The sequence below is a fragment of the Camelus dromedarius genome, chromosome 14, assembly GCF_036321535.1.
Source record: "Camelus dromedarius isolate mCamDro1 chromosome 14, mCamDro1.pat, whole genome shotgun sequence".
NCBI lineage: Eukaryota > Metazoa > Chordata > Mammalia > Artiodactyla > Camelidae > Camelus > Camelus dromedarius.
In genome coordinates, this window is record NC_087449.1 from 30,138,972 (window position 1) to 30,160,624 (window position 21,653).

The 21,653-nt window shown below is 48.4% G+C and overlaps 1 protein-coding gene across 1 annotated transcript in view; it reads left to right on the forward strand.

The window, feature by feature from the left end:
* Positions 1-19,715, forward strand: part of PLPP3 (phospholipid phosphatase 3) — an 82,818-nt gene extending 63,103 nt beyond the window's left edge. Inside the window, exons 5-6 of the mRNA XM_031465203.2 lie at positions 4,739-4,915; positions 17,820-19,715. Of these exons, the coding sequence (XP_031321063.1) occupies positions 4,739-4,915; positions 17,820-17,945 (303 nt within the window). The 3' untranslated portion in view covers positions 17,946-19,715. The remainder of the gene's footprint in view (positions 1-4,738; positions 4,916-17,819) is intronic.
* The last annotated feature ends 1,938 nt before the right edge of the window (positions 19,716-21,653 follow it).

Genomic DNA, 21,653 nt, shown 5'->3' on the forward strand with positions numbered 1-21,653 from the left:
GAGTCACCGGCACGTGAACTTTTGCCAAGTGTGAGCCATGGAGGAGGCGAGAGAAGGAAGAAAGTTTCTCCCTGTGGGTGTCAGCAATCTGGACGGACTTCCCCAGGAAGAGAGCAGGCAGGGACAAAAGAAGGACAAAAGCCTCCTTCTCACTCTTAGCAGAGAGCTCCCAAGAGCAATGGAAATGAAGCAGAGGACAGTACAGACCTGTTTCACCAGTATGCAAATCGTGTAATGAAACTCAAATGACTAAGCAAGAACCAGTGAGGCTCACCCCACGTCTGCTTGCTGGTTCAGCCCCAAGGAACCCACTTGAATCCTGCCAGACCTTGCTAAGGAGGTTTTGTTGGAATTCCACAGAACCCCGATTTTGAAGTTCGGACCGGGAAGAGAGCTCCATTTCTTCGGGGTCCTGTGTGCCAGGGACTTTCACACACATCCGGGGTGGGGGTGGCGGCTGTGGGCAGGCTTGTACCTTTCTGTTGTAATCTCTGTATCTACCATCAGCAGCTTTATTTTAGCAATTGGAAGAAAAAGCTTAGTAGAAAAAAGGGGCTGAAAGATTATATTCTTTTTTTGTGAAGGGATGTATTTTATCCATGTCTGTGTCTTTCACGGAGTTTTGAATGGAATAGATGCTCACGGTTTTTTTTAAGTGAACAAATTGCCTTATGTGATGTATGAGAAAGCAGAAATTTGGACAAGCGGAACGCCTTGCCCAGAGTCAGGCAGCTGATGTGCAGCAGAGACAAGATTCGAATCCGGTTGCTTTGTTTGCAAGTCTGACCCTTTCAGGGCATCGAACTGATGCTCAGGAAGTGGACTCTTCCAGCCCAGAGGCCTCCACACCGACGGGGAAGTGAGACAGGACCTCAGGGCTGCTGACCCCCGTGACAGGTCATGGGCGATTTAGGCTTTCTGGTTTTGTCCAGCTCTGCTTATTCCATTTCTTAAACACCCTTTTCAGGATGCCTAGGACTTTGCCGAAGTCCCTGCAGGAGTTTTGATTCTGGGAAAGGCTCCTTGCTGTTTGGTCCAGGACAGGGCATCATGTCCTTGTGGTCAGGAGGTTGGACTTCCTCTCCTGAGTAATGGTAACCTGCCCCTGGGGAGTGGGGCTACTGGGAGCCTCCTGACCCACACAGCATCCCCAGGTCTGGTTTCCAAGGGAGCAGGGCGCTCCGGAATGGACTCACTGATCCTGGTGAGGCCCAAGCCTCTGGCATGGAGAGAGTGGCTCCTGTGAGCTGGGCTAGAACTGGCAAAATCCAGTCCACTCCCCACTTGGGGTGGGGTGGAGGGTGTTATCAGATCCTTTGCTCAACCTCCAAGCCTTTGGCCCTCAGCTGACTTTTCAAATCAGAAGTAGCCTCTGGGTGGAAGATCATTGTGCAGTCTCTTTTTTTAGTGATTCACTTGTCTTGGTGAAATCAACCACAGTCACTGAGTAAATTTCATTTATCAAAGCAAAAGGATGACGTCAGGTGTCTTATTTGATCCTGGTGACCCTGAGAGGGGGCTGTCGTCCTGCCTGTTTCACAAGGAAGGCAACTGAGGCGTAGAGAAGTCAATACGTGGTGGAGCCAGGACTGGCATCAGGCTCTCAGAGCCACAAAATTCACTTTGCTACTTCTGAGCTGCCCTCTGGAGCCCCCGCTGCAGACCCCAGGATCCATCCTGGGATCTCGAGATGTTTCTCTCAGTCAATGTGTCAGTTACTGATGACTATGGAGGAACGAGCTTCCCTCTGTCTGCCCGCTGTAGTCAGACTGCTTCCCAAAGGGATCTCTCCCCCCGGGGCCCCCTACTCCTTTCTCGTTCATGAGCACTCCCTTCCTGAAGCTATTCTGATGACAAGTCTCTTCCTCTCTCCTCAAGTTCCTCTCGCATGTATATATTTTTTTCTTTGTATTAAGCTCTAGCCTTAAGTGTCTGAGTCAGTAGAAGGGGAGATGTGTGCCTCGTCCGGTTGGGAAACCCACCCTTCCTCTGCCCCACCCTGATCACCAAGGCCTGTGACCTCAAGTCTGCGTGGAGGGGGCGGGGAGAGGTGGAGGATTTTGAACAATCATTTTCTGAGGACCCGCAGAGTTTTGAACTGAGGGAATGAAGAAATCTCAAAGCTGCTAGGTCCAAATTAAGAAAAGTAGTCAGTCTTTTTTTTTTTTTAAAGGAAGTACTGGGCATTGAACCCAGGACCTTGTGCATGCTAAAAGCATGTGCTCTACCACACAGACACTAACTACTATATATAAAATAGATAAACAACAAGTTTCTACTGTATAGCACAGGGAACTATGTTCAATATCTTGTAGTAACCTATAATGAAAAAGAATATGAAAAGGAATATATGTATGTACATGTATGACTGAAGCATTATGCTGAACAGCAGAAATTGACACAACATTGTAAACTGACTGTACTTCAATTAAAAATTAAGGAAAAAAAAAGTAGTCAAAGAATGAACTCATCTGTTTTCAAGCAGTCCATGGGGCCAGGTACGTGATCTCCGTTATCGCCAATCTGTGCTTCAGCCTGTGAGATGAGGTTGTTATGCTTATTTTATATGTGAGAAAATGGAGACTCAGTGAGATTTTTCCCATGAAAACCTGTGGTCTTTCTCTTACCCACCCTACCCTTGTCCATTGCCGGGACTGGCTGGAGGACGTCCAGACCACAGTGGTCACACTGCATAGGGACCATTCCTTGTTCCCTGAACTTGCCATTGTCCTAAAGACCATGTTGAATTGGAGCTACCAACATCCTCACCATTCTCACTTTCAAAAGGAAGGGATTTTTTTCCCCCCAAGTTCCTCTTTTTTTTTTTTTTAATTGAAGTATTGTCAGTTTACAATGTTGTGTCAGTTTCTGGTGTACAGCATAGTGATTCAGTCATACATATACATACCTATATTCCTTTTCATATTCTTTTTCATTAAAGGTTACTACAAGATATTGAATATAGTTCCCTGTGCTATACAGAAGAAACTTGCTTATCTATTTTATATATAGGATAATTTAAAAAAGTTTTTTCTCCAAACCTTTGTAGAGTGTTCATAGGAGTCTGATTAAATTTACATATTAACTCATGAGATTATAAGGGGAGGGTTCTTATACATGAGTCTTCTTGAATAAAAATTCTAACTAAAAATGAAGGGAAAAAAACGGAGGGAGGGTGTAGCACAGTGGTAGAGCGTGTGCTTAGCTCCTGGGTTCAAGCCCCAGTGCTTCTATTAAAATAAATACATAAACAAACCCGATTTCCTCCCTGCCCCCAAATAAATAAATAAATAAATAAATAAATAAATAAATAGAAACTTGAGCTTCTTTATAAAAATTAAAAATAAACAAAAAAGAAGATAAGAAAGAAAAAAACCACAACAACAAAAAAGAAAAATTCTAGCTACCTAGTCAAATTGTCCTTTGCGTCCCTTACTCCATAAAGGCCCTATGCAGTTCTTGGTGAGCTAATTGCTATTTATATAATCATCTTTGCTATTATGATGATTTTATCTCTTCCTTTAGATTTGTAACTGGTTATTTTTTGATATATGGAAAGCCATTGGTTTGGCAGCCATCATCATGAATGCAGTCTCTTCATTATTTTTTCACTCGTTATTCTCAGATTTCCCAACAATACATTCATATAATTTCATAACGATTGTAAAGTTGCCGACTGCCTTCCAGGCCTGGCTTTTGCGAAGCTGTCTTCCAAGGAGTGGAGGGCTCAGTGCTAGACACTCTCTCTACACGGGCAAGGGCGACTCTGGAATCTTCCACTCTTCTGTCTCCTCGGGCCCGGCCGCTGGCTTGCTCTTTCCTGGCCACCCAGAGGAAGGTGTCCATTTGTCTCAGGAAGGGCAGAGTCACTCCCTCGCCGCTGTCGCAGGTCTATCTTTAGGCCATCCGCCCCCTCCCCTCCGCTCTCTTCCCTTTCTCTGGTCTCTCCCGGGGCCTTGCTTTGATTTGTAGTCGGAAGTTCCCCGCGTCCCGCTGCCTCTTCCTCCTCGTTTCCCAAGTTCCCACAGGAACCCTGAGAAGTAGGTTGTGCCCAGAGGTTAGAGCGGAAACTGCGGCAAGATAACTCCAAGGGACAATGCCCAGTTGACGTCATTTCAACTTCTGTGCCTCGGCCGGAGGTGTTTTTTTGTTTTTTCTTCCATTTTTCTTCAGGTTGCTCTTCAGCCCCACCCCATCCAGAGTCTGTCCACCTCTCTTTGAAAGCTCCCTGTCTGGTTGCTGTATGTGTTTCCTCATATTCTGATGCAAAATCCGCAGTTCCAAGTGCTGACTTAGAAACTTGTCCTTTGACAGAGTTGCTTTCTTTTGAAGCAGAAGCATCCCCTTGTGACTGTCATGACACCCTCCCCTGATCACCATGCGGGTATTCACATGACAGTCCTGAGTGGTGGGGACCGGACAGCCATCATCTCCAGAAAAACACACAAATGCATTGAATGAGTTGTCATCGGTTGTAAAAAAGAAAGGTTTACGAACTCTGATTACTATTCTCTAAAAGGTTTGAATCAAAAAGATGATAAAAGGTGATCCTCTTCCTAGAGAAGCTCCATTTTTCTTATTTTAAAAAAAGGGGCTTGAGGTCAAGTCCAATTGTATGCTCTTTCTATAGCTTGGCACCCAAGGTCCAGATGAGAACGCCCTGTGTGTCCACCCAGTGTTAGGATGCGGGTGAACGGCCAGTCACTCGGTGTCTGTTCTCTGTCTCTCCTTGCTCCAGCTGTACCTGCAGGCCCGCTTCACCTGGCGAGGTGCCCGCCTGCTCCGGCCCCTCCTGCAGTTCACCCTGATCATGATGGCCTTTTACACGGGACTGTCCCGAGTGTCCGACCACAAGCACCATCCCAGTGACGTCCTGGCGGGATTTGCTCAAGGCGCCCTGGTGGCCTGCTGCATAGTAAGTAGCCTCTTATCCTCGGGACGCAAGCAGGGCTCTGGACGGCTTGCTTGTTAAATGTTTCCAGCTCGGGGACCAAAGCTGAGGGAGCTCACAATCCCCTTCTCTGTTGGTGTTTGAAGAGCCACCCTGCCTCAGGACCCCTTCTGTGAAATGAGAATATTTCCTACTTCTTTCCAGCCTGGGAGTTTTAATCCAACAGAGTCTGGGAATCCTCTCCTCCATCAGCTTCGAAGGTGTGTGCTCGGAGTTGCAAGAGACCTGAGATACTGTCCAACTTAGTCGCTCTATTGATGTGGACATTTAGGGTTCAGGAGGGGAAGGAACTTGCCCCAGGTCACATGTCAAGAGTCTAAGTCTCTGACTCATCTGTGCTCATGTGCTGCTTTGGTGATCGCCTATTATTCAGAACTTCCCAGCTTCTTGGAAAATTTCTACCCTTCCCATTGTGACCTTTATAGGACTTGGTTAGACCCTAAACTAGGTGTTGGCTCGGGAAGAGGGAGTTTGGTGAAGGCTCAGCCCTCTCCTAGCCTGAGGGCCTTGTCCATCAAGTCACAGAACTTCCTAGAGAATGACCTTGGATGGACCACATTCTGATTGCCTCAAATGACGAGGTTCCCCCATCACATCCTTCCCCGCTGACTCCCAGTGAGGGTGGGAGGAGGCGTTCCACCTCTCTGAGCCTCCATCTCCTCGGGAATCTCTGCTTTTCTTGCCTGCTCAAAGTTTTTAAGAGTCAAAAAGAGAGACTTTCTTTTCCTTTTAAATCTGTGCAACATTAGATTTCATGCTCAAAGTTTTGAGGGTCTTATTCAGCAAACAGGACTGAGCACCCACTCTGACGTGCCTTCCTGGGCCCTGCTCAGCGGTGCTCACTCCGGTCCAGCAGGAATCCCAGAACACAGGACTAGGCTGGATGTCGGAGCCACGCCTGTTAGTTTCACCCTTGCTCATTCACGGTAGGAATCGGGAAATAGAGCTCTCGACCAGCGCCCCTTGTCCTTGCCTGGTTTCTCAGCACGGCTGCAGCCTCGTGTCTCCCTGCAATAACCTCCCTGCTCCTCTGCATTTATCGCCCCATGTGAAAGTTGTCACTGTGTCTCCCTTTAGACTGTTCCTCACGGACAAGGACCTGAGTTAATGTGTATGTTTTTCTCCCTGTCTCGCCAAGGCCTCTCAGGGATTCTAGCTCAGAGTGAGTAAACGCGTGCTTAATCCACAAAAACCTAGAATCTGTGAGTTGATCTACCCTTTCTTGGGAACATTCTCTTGAAGGCAAAGATATGGATAAGGGACAGCTCTCGGGGTGAGGGTACAGCTCAGTGGTAGAGTGCGTGTTTAGCACGAGGTCCTGGGTTCAATCCCCAGTGCCTCCATTAAACAAACAAACAAACCTAATTACTCCCTCCCTCAAAAAAAAAAAGAAAAAAAGAAAAGGGACAGCCCTCGCTCCCAAAGGGCCTGACTCTGCTTGCCAGCCTTGTCCTGGGAGCCCTGACCGAAGGGACTGGCTGTTTTGAAGGCTTTATTCATTTCTTTCTTTCTTTCTTTCTTTCTTTCTTTCTTTCTTTCTTTCTTTCTTTCTTTCTTTCTTTCTTTCTTTCTTTCTTTCTTTCTTTCTTTCTTTCTTTCTTTTCTTTCTTTCCTTTCTTTCCTTTCTTTCCTTTCTTTCTTTCTCTTTCTTTCTTTCTTTCTTTCTTTCTTTCTTTCTTTCTTTCCTTCCTTCCTTCCTTCCTTCCTTCCTTCCTTCCTTCCTTCCTTCCTTCCTTTCTTTCCTTCCTTCCTTTCCTTTCTTTCCTTCCTTCCTTTCCTTCCTTTCCTTTCTTTCCTTTCTTTCTTTCTTTTCGTCAGAGCCAGAAGGGAAAGAGATTGGGGAACAAACCATTAATGAGAGCAGCTGTCCCTGACCAGCTTGTTCTCCGAGGCCTGTCCCTTAAATGTGAAGTGACAGCGGGGGTGGGTGTTTGCAGGGCAGGGTAACCCTTTGCTGACTGTGGCCTCTGAGCTCGCTCTAGGCAGGAGGTCGGCCCCCGGGGGCCTGCGGTGGTGTTTCCTTCTCGGCGCCACCGCCCTAATTAGAGTCTCCTGTACCTCCAATTAAAAAAATTGAAAGGTGGTGGGGAAGGGGGTGTCCCTCGTAGCCTGCCTGTCTTTTATAGAGCTCTCGCTCCACACAGTGAGACAGAGCGTCCGGGAGGACCAGGGTTTATTTTCGAGAGGGGAAATGAGGGTCTGACTTTTATCCTGTTTAGCTCTTGCTCCTACTGTTTGTAAAGTGCCTACTCCTGGCTGGCTCTGTTTGAGATCCTCTACTCATTGGCTCCTTTTAGGCCCACGAAGCCCTCGTACTATAGCCATTTTACAGATCAGGCAGCTGAGGCTGAGAGAGATGACTTAAGTCATCGAAGGTCAGAGTGAGTCAACAGCTGCTGCCAGGATGCTCGCTGATTCCGAAGCATTGCCCTCTGCCCTTGGCAAGGTGGTGTGGTCACGGGAGCTACAGCAGCCAGAGTTACCCGGGGCGTAAGCAGCGTAGACATCTACTTAAAGGGTATAATTCCAGGGTGTCAGGGACCTTCCCAACCCTCTGGGCTGATCCAGTCATGGCTTTAAGTTTGAAAGCCTGTTTTACTGTGTAAAGATGTTTTGGAAAGGGGCAATAAAGGTCTTTCCCTGTCTTTTGCCCACTTGGCTCTAAACTCCATCTTATTTCTCATTTTTCTCCAAATGCCTGACTCCCAGCCTGGTCCTCAGTTACTCCTGGTCCTGACTGGCTCGGAATCCCGGCACTGAGTGAGGCATTTCTGAGAAGCCAGGGCAGGAAACTGGAGTCAGTCTAAGGGCTTGAGGATGCTCGGCCCAGGGAAAGCAGGCGCTGAGTCACTCCCCATCATGAGACCTGTCACCCTGGTTGTGAGCGTGAGAAAGGCAGAAGCAAAGCTCAGGACCGGGGGTTGAGCCAGAAGTGGTTCTGGCGACCCACGAGGCCATCTGAGGATGCTGTATGCCTGGGGAAGGGGACGGTGGGGCGGATGGAGGGTGTCTGCCCCCCAGGTTTTCTAGCGTCCTCGGTGCTTTCCTAGAGTTGCGCATGTAGCTCTTGCAGCCCAGGCAGGAGCCTGCGGTCTCTGCCGTGTCTCGTAGCAGAACATTCTCCCAAGCATCAAGGCTGTCCCGGTGAATCCCGGGCAAAGTCAAGTTCTCTTCTCCCCACCGTGAATGTGGCTGTTTTGAATGGATCTTAACCCGGGGCATCACCTAAAGTTGGTTAGGAGGATCAGGACGAGGCAGTAAGGTACAAGGCCATGGCACAGGGGGCCAAGGACCCCAGAATCCATTTCCCAATCTGCCTGATACCCTCCTCAGCCAAGCTCTGATGGACTCCCCAACAACAGGGAAATAATATTTGCTCACGAGGATTGAGAACTCAGTGTGCCAGCTACTATGTTAAGCACTTTAGATAGATCATTTACCCCCAAAAATCCAGCACAGACTCTTTCCCCATTCTTGTCCTCAGGACTGAGAGGGATGCAGTAACAGGAGAGGGTAGAGGGCACAGGGTTGAGCCACGGTGGTCCAGCTCAGAGCCAGCTCTGCAACACCCAAGGCTCTGTAAGGCCTCGTCTCCTGTTCCTCTCACCCCCTCCCCTCCAGGTGCACCAGACTTCTCAAGATTTCCCAGCATCCTGAGCTCCTATCTTGGATAGCTGTCCCCTTTTGATGGAGCACAGTCCCAGTGTCACCCCATCTCTGATGCAGCTTAGTTTCTCATGTTGCTGCTGCAATGAGTTATCACAAATGTAGTGCTTAAAACAACACAGAGTTATTTTCCTACAGTTCTTGAGTTTTGAATTCCAAAATGGGTCTCACGGGGCTAACACTGAGGTGTTGGCAGGTCTGCATGCCTTCTGCTGGCTCGAGGGAGGCTCTGTTCCCTTGACTTTTCCAGCTCCTAGAGGCTGCCTGCATCCTGTGGTTCGTGGCCCCTTCCTCCATCTTCGAAATCAGCGGCGTAGCATCTTCATCTCTCTCTCTTTTGTTCTCTCTGGCCTCCACGTCCATCGTCACGTCTCCTTCTGTGATCCTGACTCTCCTGCCCTCCTCTTACGGGGACCCTTGTGATGACACTGGGCCCCCCTGGATAATCCAGGGTAATCGCCCCCATCTCTAGAGCTTTAACTTAATCACACCTGCAAAGTCCATTTTGCTGTGTGGGGTCACTGTGTTAGCAGGTCCTGGGAATCAGGACTTGGGCACCTTGGGGGGGGGGCATTGTTTAGTCTCCCACACCTTCCTTTCTGTCTTTTCTGAAGACAGAGTGTCTAGCTTTCTCCTAGTGCTCCCAGGGCCCTTTGCATGTTTTTTCCTGCCATACGATTCAGCCTGATTCTCTCTTAATTCCCTGTTCAAATGTCTGTCTCCCCAGCTAGACTGCGGGTGCCTTAGTGGCAGAATCCGCGGCCTAACCTTCTGGCTGTTGGTTCTCAGTGTCTGGCGCAGTGACTGACACATAGCTGGTGCTTGCTAAGCACTGGGTAAAGGGTGAGTGACGAATGAACTTGTGACCTGAGGCGTGACCCCTGCCCCTGAGCCTAGTTTCCCCATCTGTGAATTGACCTTGAAGGCCGTGGAGCTCTGTGACCTTCTCCCCAGATTCTGTGCACGGCCACCTTCATAGTAACTGAGCTGGACCTGCCTTCTCAGATGGAGCTGTCTCCCCGCAGGGCCCATGAAGGTGGCCTCTATTTGGGGATCATGACATGTCTCTACGTCTCCATGGGGTACAGTGCATCACTCTAGAATGTCACTGCAGCCACTGCGGAGCCTTGGGCAACGGGCTGTGATAGCCAAGCACTTTCACCCGGGCCTGTTGAGGGTAAGTCCTGTCACAACAAGCAGACGTGTCTAGACAGAAATCACATGCTAGACGGGAGCAGGTTCAGCTCCCTCCCCCTTGCTGGCTGAGACCTTTCCAGAGAACACAGAAAAAAAAACCCCACGTGACATCATGGACTCAGCATAGCGATAAGGACATGCAAGGTCAAATAGACCTGCACCCTGATGTACACCTTCATGCTTGTGGGTGGAGGTGCACAGGACAGAGGCAGAGAGACCCAGAGGCACATGGACAGACCCAGTTGTACCCAGTCACAGACATCCATCCTCTGCCACCAGCGCTCAGAACTGCCAACATACACAGACAGACAGGCCAATGCAAACACAGGCACTTGCTGACCCTCTCAGTCCCTGTCCCATGTACCCCCTACACCAACACACACACACGTACAGTCACCCCTCCCTAGATGTGAACTCTACAGCTGGGCTCACCCTACCCACCTGGAGTATCCCAGGGGCTCGGATGAAGCGACAGACATTGGTTCATTTCCTGTCTGGTGAGAACTTGCCTATCTGGCCACCTCCTCCCTGACCCTCCAACAGATGGCAAATTACGGGGCCCTGGGAGGGGTCAGGGCGGGGTCAGGTCAGGGCCAAGCCGCCATCACGGTGGGTGCAGCAGAGGAAGCAGCTGCTGGTGAAATTCATAAACATGCGGCAGAGTCTTTCCTGGTTTTCCTCTGGCCGGGGGTGTGGCTCCGCCAGCAGCCGCCCTTTTGTGTGTTGCTGTCTTCCTCCAGGATGTAGGGAAGGGCGAGGGTATCCTTTATCTCTGCCCCAGTGAGGTGACCTTGGGAAAAGGAGACAAGCGAGAATGTGAATGGAAGAAGGGTTCAGTGATGACAGCCCCCCAGAGAGGAAACTGGGGTGCAGAGAGAGGGTGGAACACATCCAAGGGACACACAGCGGCAGAGTAGGAACCAGCTGGCTCTCTTGATTCAATCTCAAAGGACTAGAAGAGTCAGCTCCAAACGTGTGGTCTGTGCCATGAATTTGTGAAGTCTCCTTTTGTAACTAGAGATGCCCATCTAGTCCCATTGGATTTATTCCACCACCACCCGGACACAGGGGAAGGGGTGAAACGACCTCTCGAATCTCTTCTGGCCCCGCCAAAGCCTCTCTCTCTGCCCAGAAGCCCCGGGGCTGACCTTGCCATCCTGGCCCCTGACTCTCAGGTGGGCAGGGGTATCAGGAACGTGGACGTGGGAGGGAGAAGGAAGCAGAGGCAGAGCTCCACTTTAGCCCCACAGTAGATGATGACAATTTGCAGAGTTCTTCAAAAACTGCCTTTCTCCTTCCCCTGCTGAGATGAATGGGGTGGATGGCGGGGCAGAGACTCAGAAAGGGGAGGTGCGCTCTTGCCGCTTAGGCATACTGGGCGTGTCGCTGCTTCTCAGCCCCCTTCTCCCCTTCTACGATGTGGGGCTCATAGGGTCTGATCTTTGGATTGAGGACTCAGTGAATGAAAGATGCATCATGCTTGGCACGTGTGATGATGGTAACTGAGGGAGGATGTGAAGAGCCCTTCATAGGTAGGAAGCGTTTTCACCTGCATTCCTCCGTGGAAGCCTTACAGAAACTATGGGAAGGTAGGTTTGTTAAGAACGTTAGCACACAAATGCAGGGCAGACCCATCATCTGAAATCATAAATCTCTTCATTTTGCATAATGCAAGCCTAGACAAGGGTGTGACTTAGCCTGGGTCACACAGTAGTAGCAATTTGGTGACTAGATCCTGCTGCCTGACTCCTAGTGTGACACTTTCTATCTCATCAGGTTCCCTCTCAGATACACCAGGAAATTACTCAGTACAGATGCTGGCCAGTTCCCAGTGCCAGAAAGTCACCGAAAGGCCTTTGTTGAGGTCAAAAAGCAATGACTGCAATCAGGTCTGACTCCCTTTTAGACAAAAGATGGAGCTGCCAAAGATGGCTTTTCCTTCTAAGGCATGAGGGTGAGTCAAGTTCCAAGGCAACAAAAATTATTCCTTAATGGATGAGATTGTTAATGATGGTAGAGCAGGATGCCCAAGGGACATCCCCAGGCCCAGGCACGGGGTGTATGCCACAGGGGCAGCTTGTGGCTCTGTCCTCACAGGGAGGCTGGGCTAGGTTTGCTGCGGGCCACGCTTGCTGAGCTCTGAGTAGCTTGTTGTCTACGGAGGAACCATGACACAGTATGCAAAGCATTACGACTGCGCTAAAGCCTAGCCCTAGTGCTAAGACGAAGGCCCTTAAAAGTTCAGCATGGGTCCCGAAGGGAGCAGTTAAGAGCATCTCGAGGAAGGGCTCCTGGAGCCCAGGGTGCAGATGCAGGAGCTGCCCTCAGACAATACAGGGTGTCTAAGACACACAGCCATTGCATGGCAGGTCTCAGGTTTGAGCCCATCAGTTCATCTCCACGGACTCTCCCCTGAATGCTCTCCTTGCTTTAGTCTGCATAAGAGACACCACGAGTGTTTGTTCAATGCAGATTCCAGGCCACCCTTCCAGGAGGTTCGGGTGGGCCCAGGAGTCTGCTTTTTCAAGAAGCACCCTGCTGATTCTAAAATAGATGGTCTGAGGATTACACTTGGAGAAGTACTGGAATAGACAACTCAGTTTTCTTCTGATTCTGAGATTCTCAAATCGTTCCATTGTTATATTTATCTGGCATCTAAGGTCAACGGGGGCTTATCAAAATCTTGATGTGATTCCTGTCTCTAAGGAGTCCTCTTACACACTCCCAGGGGTTGAAACATTCAGGGACTCCAGAAACATTTAAAGGACAACTTTGTTGCCATAGTCTGCCCTTAACAAAATGACCCTCAGGATTGGCTGACTCAGCGATTCACAGCGATGGGGGTGGAAACCTGGCTGCCAGCCAGACTTCTCTCTGGCCAGCTTGGTTATGGGTGAGCTAGGCAGTACCCTGCAGGGCTGGGCTGTGGGTGCTCCGGGCACTGGCGTCTCTGGAGCCGGGGACAAGACGTCAGAAGCATCCTCCTTTTTGATTGTGCAGATTCATTCCCCAAAATAGCCCCAGAATTGGTGGGACTTTGAGAGCAGATCCTGTCTGCCTATGGAAAACTCCTGTCTCACGTGGTCTTCACAGCTGGCCTGAATCTTACAGGCTTTCACCTATTTGTTCAGTCTCAGTCATTTCTGTTTTCCCCTCTCTTCTCTTCCTTTTTTCTAGTTCCTTCTCTTGTTTCTTTTCTTCCCACCCAAGGGGTAGGGGAAGAGAAATGACTTGATGTAGGAAAGGCTCTGAACACTCAAGCCAGTGATCATGGCTCTGTTTTTTAACAAGCCACACTTCATAATACACATAGTTAATAAATGTAACTTTTGTTACATCATATCGTCCTTAGAGTAAACCTCTGAGGTAGGTGTTGCATCCCTCGTTTAGGTATTCTGCTGAAAATGGCAAGACCTGGATTGGAAGACAAGGCTGTCCTACTTCCCAGAGCAAAGCTTGTCACTAGGGTTGCAGGTGTAGGATGGGGAGGGGGACTCGGTGACCCAGTGGCCCAATAACAGCAAGTCGCCGTTTTCAGGGAGACTCCTGTGCACGTCTTACCTCCTCGTCCCCGCAAATGGGATTCCCTCAGCCTCATTTGTGTGTCATTCTGCTCTTGATGGAAGGGCTACATGGTCCTGAGTGCTTGGATAAATCAGATCACAGACTAGCCTTCTCTTCTGACTCAGGAGACAGTCAGAACCACCTCCCCAAGCCGCTATCAGAAAGAGCCAGAATGTTAGCAGGCAGAGGAGAGCAGAGCTGGCATCTTTTTCCCTAGTAAACTTTAAGTTTCCCAAACTTTAAGAGTTTTGATGGGAACAAGTGCAAGATCTCTAGAGTTGAAGACACAACTGGGAAGAAAAGCCTTACCCCCTCCAGCCCACTTACCCTCTCGCACACGTACAGAAACCATGGCTCTGGCCTCAGTGTTTCCAAAACGCATCTCCTCTTCTTCGTCTTCACCGCACAGTGTTCGTACAGGACTCGTCCTCTCCTAGGTTCTGCAGGAGCATCCTGACCGGTACCCCCGCCTTCGGGCTCTCTGCTCCCTTTCTGACTCCTGCTGCTTAGGTACATATTGATCTTAACGCAGGTCTTCCCACCACGCTGCGTCCCTGCTTCAGCCTTGACAACGGGCTGCGGATTCCTTAACGTGTCACAGGAGGCTTCTCACCATCCAGCCTGTCCTCTCCCGCCTCCCTGACTGCTCCGCCCTGGTTACACAGAGCTTCCTACAGCTCCTCAGCACGCCGGACGCCCTCGCGCCCTTCACCTGGAGCAGCAGTCCTGGCATTCACCACCTGACTCACTCCTGCTTATCCTCCAAAGCTAAGCTCCAGTACACCTCCCTGGAGGAAAGCCTTCTAAGGCCCTCGCCCCTCCCCTCCAGCCTGAGTTGGTGCCACACTCTCTGGGCTTCAGCACCCCGACTTCCCTCCATCATAATCCTCGGAACATTGGATTACACTTGTGTGTCTACCTAGATCTCTCCCTCATTGCCCCGTGAGCTCTCGGAGGGCAAAGAACTCTGTCTTATGTATATTCATCATGATAATCCCAGGGCTTGGCACAGAGCAGGTGTTCAGTAAGTGTTTACTGATTGCCTTTTTCAAAAAAGCAATGGATAAACAACAAGGTCCTACTGTAGAGCACAGGGAACTATATTCAATATCTTATAATAGCCTAGGATGAAAAAGCATATGAAAAGGAATATATATATATATAACTGAATCACTATGCTGCACCCGAGAAACTAACACAACATTGTAAACCAACTATACTTCAATTCAAAAATTAAAAAATTAAAAAAAATCAAAAAATTAAAAATAAATTTAAAAAGAAGCAATTGATGGAATGCAGAGAATAGGAGAGAGAGAATTGAAAGCACGTGCTCAGGGTTGCATAACTTGGAGCTCATTGTGGCGCCTGGAGCATAGATCTCGTGTGTGTGCTGAGAGACTGACACCTGATGTCTTCTCAGACGGCTGAGAAGGTCTGTGCGGTGGGGCTGTGGGCTGGCAGCAGGTTTGTCCCGCAGACCTGGGATAGCTACCTAATTTGTAGGGACCTTTCCCAGCCTGGGCTTCTGGGTTTTCTTTCTGGGCAGAGATCACCTTCTACAGGAAATAGAACTGCTCCAAGCCAAGAATTTTTCCCGTTTCCTAGTCCTCGTGGTGCTCTGCTGTTCAAGCGTGGGGAAGACAGAGCCCTGTTTGAGTCTTGCCGGGATCGCGTTTCAGGATCCCCAAAAAAGTGTTTGCATAACCTCAAGCTATGCGGAAAGAGGAATATAGCTTAAGGGGAGGTTGGTTCCTGCTGGACCAGATGCCACGTCTCATCTTGCTGCTGGGCTGTGTGCCTGGGGCGTGTGAGGATGTGGTTCCCCTGAAGTCCGTGGGAGTTCTCTGTGCTGAGAAGACCCAGGGCCGGGATGCATGCTTCCAGTAGAGAGAGGTGTGGAAATTCACCAGCAAACATTTTATAAGCCCCTGGTTGTGCAAGGCTCAGCGCGAAGTGCTGTGGGCAATGTAGAATGTTTGGGGCTGGGCTCCTTTAAGAAGCCTCCTGTTTGGGAAGAAAGGTGGATAAGCAAAGTTTTGGAGACACAGGAGGGCCCGGCTCACTGAGTCCAGTCACCACCTTGGGGCCCAGAGCGTAACAGAAAGGAACGCCTTTTACTGAACTAGGTGCCAGACACAGGTTTAGTTCTTTTCAAGTACGTTCTTGCCTTGAACCTTCACATCATGTCTATCTCACACTTAGGAAACGGAAACCCTACTGTGTAGTGGATGTGAGCTCAGGAAATGAAATTGGGAAAGAAGCCAGTCGAGGGAGGTGGTGTCAGGGTCTTGGAGGGAGGGGTGTCTGTTTGGGAGTGTCCACTGCTGTGTTTGCCCCCAGCAGATGGGATGTGGGCTGGGAGAAGGATCTCTGAGAAATGAAATCAGTAAGAGCCCTTCTTTGGTGGAGCTAGTGGCTAGGCTGAAGGCAGGAAGTGGGGTTGAGAACCAGCACTGGAAGGGCTGACAGAAACTCCTTCCTCAGAGACAAAGGGAAGGAAGATGAGGAAGGTTAACTTCCAGGTAGAGGTGAGTACGCTGACTCTGCACCTGTCAGAGAAGAGTTGAAAAGTTTAACGACCTCCGCATTTAACTTTAATCGTGTTCTGTAGGATTTCCTTAAACTGGGGGCACCTGAAAACCCTTTCCCCTGGGGCCCTCCTGGCGCGGTTGGGTACAGGTCTTTTCTCTCCTGGTTTGCAAGCTTGCTCTGGCTACTAGACAAGCCTTTCTGGGCCCCAGTTCTCGCTCTTCACATCTCCTTAGAAAAGAAAGGGACCAAAACGCTTAATTTATTTCCTTTGCAAAATGGAACGTTCAGTAGCACGCAGACTGTACAGGTACTAAAATGTTACATTTCTTGGCTAATATATCACTTTCTTGTTCATTGCAAAGAAACCTATACTTTTTAAAAGATCTTTTTAACCAAAAAAAATAATAAGGAAATTCTTGAGTAGGTAATATATGCCATGGATGCAAAATTCAAAAGGTACAGAGGGTTTTATGAGCAGCAAGCCTCTGTTTCACTTTTGTCTTCTCATCACCCCGCTCTCCTGGGGTAACGGCAACACCAGTTTCTCGCTGTGGTTTTGGTTGCACTTGGCTGATTGCTGTATCACTGCAGAGGGACCGTTTTGGAAATTGGTTCAGCAATGGATCCAAAAACTTTCTGTGGCCAGGCCCAGGCTGCCGGAGCCTTGGTGCTGGTGCAGTCTTATTAAGAATTTCATCTTCTTGCCTATAATGTGTCCAGAATGAAGTCACAGGGCTGTCATTATTAGCGATCACATTAGCATCTGCAGGACAAAGACGCTTCCATCCAAAAAGCTGTTAGCCATAGGAACTTTGAAGTGCGTTAGTCCCCATTTCAGAACCCAGCCATATGTTTCCTATTAAATGATGTGACTGACAGTTGCCTCTTACTTAATACAACTCCTGTTGCTCAATGGCTCAAGTGGATGTCCGTGTGTTTACTTTGCCACCAAATACAAAGCATGAGTTTTTTTTTCCTCTGGTAACACATCAAGTTCTCGAGTCTTTTATCAGAGGCTAATTGAGACAGGAACCACGCCTGAGCCATCCTTACACCTTTGCGCGTTCCGTAATGTTTCTTAACAGGTCTAAGAACGGCCCGGCAAGGTCACGTGCTCGGGAGGAAGAAGGAGGTTGGGAAGCAGCGATAGGAGGGTTTCTGTTGACCTTTCTTCTGGGTTAGTTGCTGACTCCCTCAGCCAAGAGACCCTGGCTCCTTGACCCCCGTCAAATGGTTGACATCACTGGGCTTTCAGGAAAAAGTGGTCACAACTGCTTCCTCACTCCCGCTCCTGCTGATAGGAATTCACATTGGCTGATCTCGTCTGGTTACACCCTAGATTCCTTTGTGAGGAAAGGGAAAGTATCGTGGACGAATGATGGTGACTAATCATGACTGGCTTCCTTTGTTTGAGAACTTATCTTTCACTGCTATTCATTTGCCTTGAGAAATAAGGAAGTGGGGCCTGCAGATAATGGAGCACTGGACTGAGAGCCCCTGGAAGTGAGGTCTGCTCTTACCATGGCTGTGCAAGCCAGAGCATGTCACTGCCCTTCTCTGGGCCTCCATTTCCCTCTCTGTACAATGAGAATTGGACTCTGTTGGGGGAGGGTACAGCTCAGTGGTGGAGCACATGCTTAGCATGCACGAGGTCCTGGTTTCAATCCCCAGTACTTCCATTAAAAAATATATATATTTTTTATATATATACCTAATTATCTTCCCCCACCAAAAAAATAAAGAGAGAATTGGACTCTGTGGTCTCCACGGTCCTTTCCTATTCAAAGAGCTACAGTTTGGGGGCCCCTTTTCCTAAAACCCGTGCTCCTATGCTCTGCCCTTTGCCTCTGCCTGTCCCCAAGGCCCAGACGTCAGTTAGTGATCTGGATCTCTGATCTTGTGCTTCCAGGTGTTTTTCGTGTCTGACCTCTTCAAGACCAAGACCACCCTGTCCCTGCCTCCCTCCGCCATCAGGAAGGAGCTCCTGTCGCCTGTGGACATCATCGACAGGAACAATCACCACAACATGGTGTAGGCGCGCCCGCCGCCCTGGCCGATCTGTAACATGACTGCTGACAGCAAGTTTTTGCTGCTGCTCTCCAATCTCATCAGACAGTAGAATGTAGGGAAAAACTTTTTGCCCGACTGATTTTTTTTTAAAGGAGAAAAAAAAAAAAAAGTCTTCCTTTGTGGCCTTCCAAAATAGGTAGCGTTCACCTGTATGGAAAACAACAGCCAGCCAGCTAACACTGAGTGCCGGAAGCCTGGATGTGCCGTCGGTTCGAGTGTTCATGTTCTAGTGAGCACGGGCTAGCTCTGCAACAAACACTAAAATGATGCGCCTAGTCTGCCGGTCACCCCTGTGACCCGAGGAGCTCAAATTCACTTTGTAGCACAGGATGCCAGAAACAGCACTGAATCAAGAAAACAGCCATTAGGGGTTCCCCGCTTATGTCCCTCTGTCCACACCACTTGATTCTCTGCTGTGACTTTGGTTCAGGAACTTTTTTTTTTTTTTTAACTTTAAGAGCAGGTTTGCTCAGTTGAGTGATCACATCCTGAATCCAAATTCGCCTCGTCCCTCCCTCCCTCCCTTCCTCAGCCTGTAGGCCGCAACCACAGTCCCTCACTTTCGTGATCGGGAGACTCTGTGGATGAATGAATTTCACAAATAGCACAATTTCAGAAGAGCTTGAGGGGGGCACAGGCCCTCCTGTGTCTTCTTTTGACTCGCCGTCCTGTGACGCTGAAACGTAGATTACAGGGTGCTGATGCTGTGTGCACCAACCACCCGGGCGCCGCACACTCTTACTGCTTTCTCCCTCGAAACCCTTGCTGTGTGCCCACTGGGATTGCCTGGGAGGGTCCGGAGATGAGCAAAGATGCGGTCCGCCATCGGCTGATGGAAAGCAGCCTTCTATGCAAGAGATGAAGGAGGGTGGAGGGGGCAGAATGAAAAAGGAAGCAACCTTTTGGCTGCTCCAAGCCCGAATGAGCCAGGGTAGCAGCCAGTCTCACGCCTGAGGGGCTGCCCTTCCGGATAATGATGCTGTCGGGGGCCTCTGTGGGAGCCGCTCTTGCTAAGCCGTGTAGAGCGCTGTGGTCTTGGGGTTGATCTCCAGGGCCAGTTCTTGGCAGGTTCTGCTGGGCAGAACACGTGGGTTCAATCTCTGTGCAGGTTCCTCATTCTCTGTGCATAAGTGTCCTTCCAAGCAGGGTCCCACTCCCGGTAGCAGACAGGGACTGCCTCTCCTGAACCTTTGAGGGACAGAGGAAGGAAGAAATGCTTTCAGATCTTGGAGGCAAACCTTTCAAAGGGCTAAATGTAACCACATGGGTCAACCACATGCACATCCTTACTACAGAAGCCGTCCTTTCATTTCAACTTATAGCAAGCTATGATTTTTATATATAAATATTATATAAATAATGTATAAAACATTCAAAGTTAACTATGTAAGATATTATTTCTGAAACAATTTTAGCTCTATCCACTATGATTATAAACTGTGTTTCGACCTGTGTTATTTACATTAGCTGCTTAAAGAAGCATCAAGTTCATTTTGTTTTAATATCAACTAAAATACCGTAGTTCTGTGGTAGACACTGTTTTTACAATGGAAGAAATAACTGCAACTAGAGAAAACTGTATAAAAACATTAAAGTGTCAGTATTTTTGTAAGGTTCCATTTTTGTAAAGAGAATAATATTCAAAGACTTTTGTAGAATACAAAGTGAAAACTTGTATCTGCGAAACTATACTTGTATTAAATGTGCTTTTTAAATAAAAGCTCATAACAACTAAGGCAAGAGTTGGAAGCTTGGAGTGTTTGAGGGGGGTTGTCTCGGGTGAGTGGGAGGAGGGGGCGTCGCCCCTCAGGGCACCGCCGTGGGAATGTCTCTGCAGGGGAAATGTGGTGGCTGAGGTGTAGATACGGACGTTGTCGAAGCTCATTCATCTCTGAAAGCCTGTTTGCAGAGCAAGGCTCTGGCCCTGCTCTCATCTCCGGCTCCTCTAAAGAGCTTTTGTGTTGTAAAAGGGGTTTTCCTCAGGGAGGAGGGGGGTGTGGGTCCCCCAGGGGCAGATAAGAGGCAGGCTCTAGATAAGGTGTGCTTGGGGAGTTCACTGAGGGAGTCCCGTCCACATCCAAGGAAGGAGGGTGCACCGCTAAGAATGGCATCTGGCTCCTGCCTTTCCTCCCTGCGTCTCCCCAACCTGGACACTCACATTTTGTGAGCATCTGCGTTATCAGGCACTTTGCCCTATTTGTCACTTTCGATCCTTACAACAGTTCATATTTTGAGAAATAAGGAATACGAAGGAATGCAAAGATGAAACGACCCATCTAAGAGCCTGGAGGAGCAAACTGCAGGCCAGAACTTGGATTTAGTTCCTGTTGCCACTGTAACCACTTACCACCCACTTGTAGCGTAACACAGCACAAAGGTATCCTCTCATGTTTCCGGGAGGCTCTAGGGCTCTTGTTTCCGGGCCTTTTCCAGCTTCCAGAGGCCAGCAGCTTTCTTTGGTGTGTGGCCCTCTTCCTCCCTCTTCAAAGCCAGGGCTTTGGGCTGAGGGTTGGATGGATTTTCATCAAAACATGTATAAGAATGCCCATGGCAACGCTACCCCAAACTGGAAACAACGCAAATCCCCACCAACAATTGAATGGATAATTAAATAATGGAATGAAATATTTACATGAGGAATACCATTTAGCAATGAAAACGGACAAACCCCTGCAATGCACAGCAATATGAGTGCATTTCACAGAAAGACTACTGAGTGAATGGAACCAGGCAACGGAATATGCATACTGTGTGAGTTCATTATTAGGAAGTTCAAAACAGGCAAAACTCATTACAAAAGAATCAAACAACAAAATGAAAAGACAATCAACTGAATGCAGAAGGGTATTTGCAAACCTTACATATGACAAGAAGTTAATATCCAAAAAAAAAAAAGAAGAAGAATCCATACAACTCAATAGCAAAAACAAACAATCCAATTAAAAAATGGACAGTGGACTTGAATAGACATTTTTCCAAAGAAAATAAACAAATGGCCAATGGGTATGTGAAAAGATACCCAGTATTACTAATCATTAGGGAAATGAAAATCAAAACCACAAAGAGATATCACTTCATAGTGATAGAAGGGCTACCATTAAAAAGACAAGTTATAACAATTGCTGGTAAGGATGTGGAGAAAAGAGAACCGTTGTGCACTGATGGTGGGATGGTAAACTGGGACAGCCACTGTGGAAAACAGTTTGGAGTATTTCCCCCAAAAACCAAAAAAAGAACTGTCATATAATCCAGGAATTCCACTTTGGGGAAGATGTACAAAGGAAATGAAAGCACTGTGTTGAAGAGATCTCTGCACCTCAGTGTTCACAACAGCACTATTTACAGTAGCCAAGACATAGAAGCAACCTGTGTCCCTCAACAGATGAATGGATAAAGATGATGTGGAATATATATACAACAGAATATTATTCTGCCATAAAAAAGGAATTCTGTCATTTTCAATAACTTGGATGGAACTTCAGGGCATGATGCTAAGTGAAATAAGTCAGACAGAAAAATACAAATACTGTATGATCTCACTTATATGTGTAATGTAAAAAAAGAAAGAAGAAAAACCAAACTCTTAGAAAAAAAGATCAGATTTGTGCTTACCAGGGGTGGAGGGATTGAGTGGAACTGGATGAAGGCAGTTGAAAGGTACAGACTTTTGTTT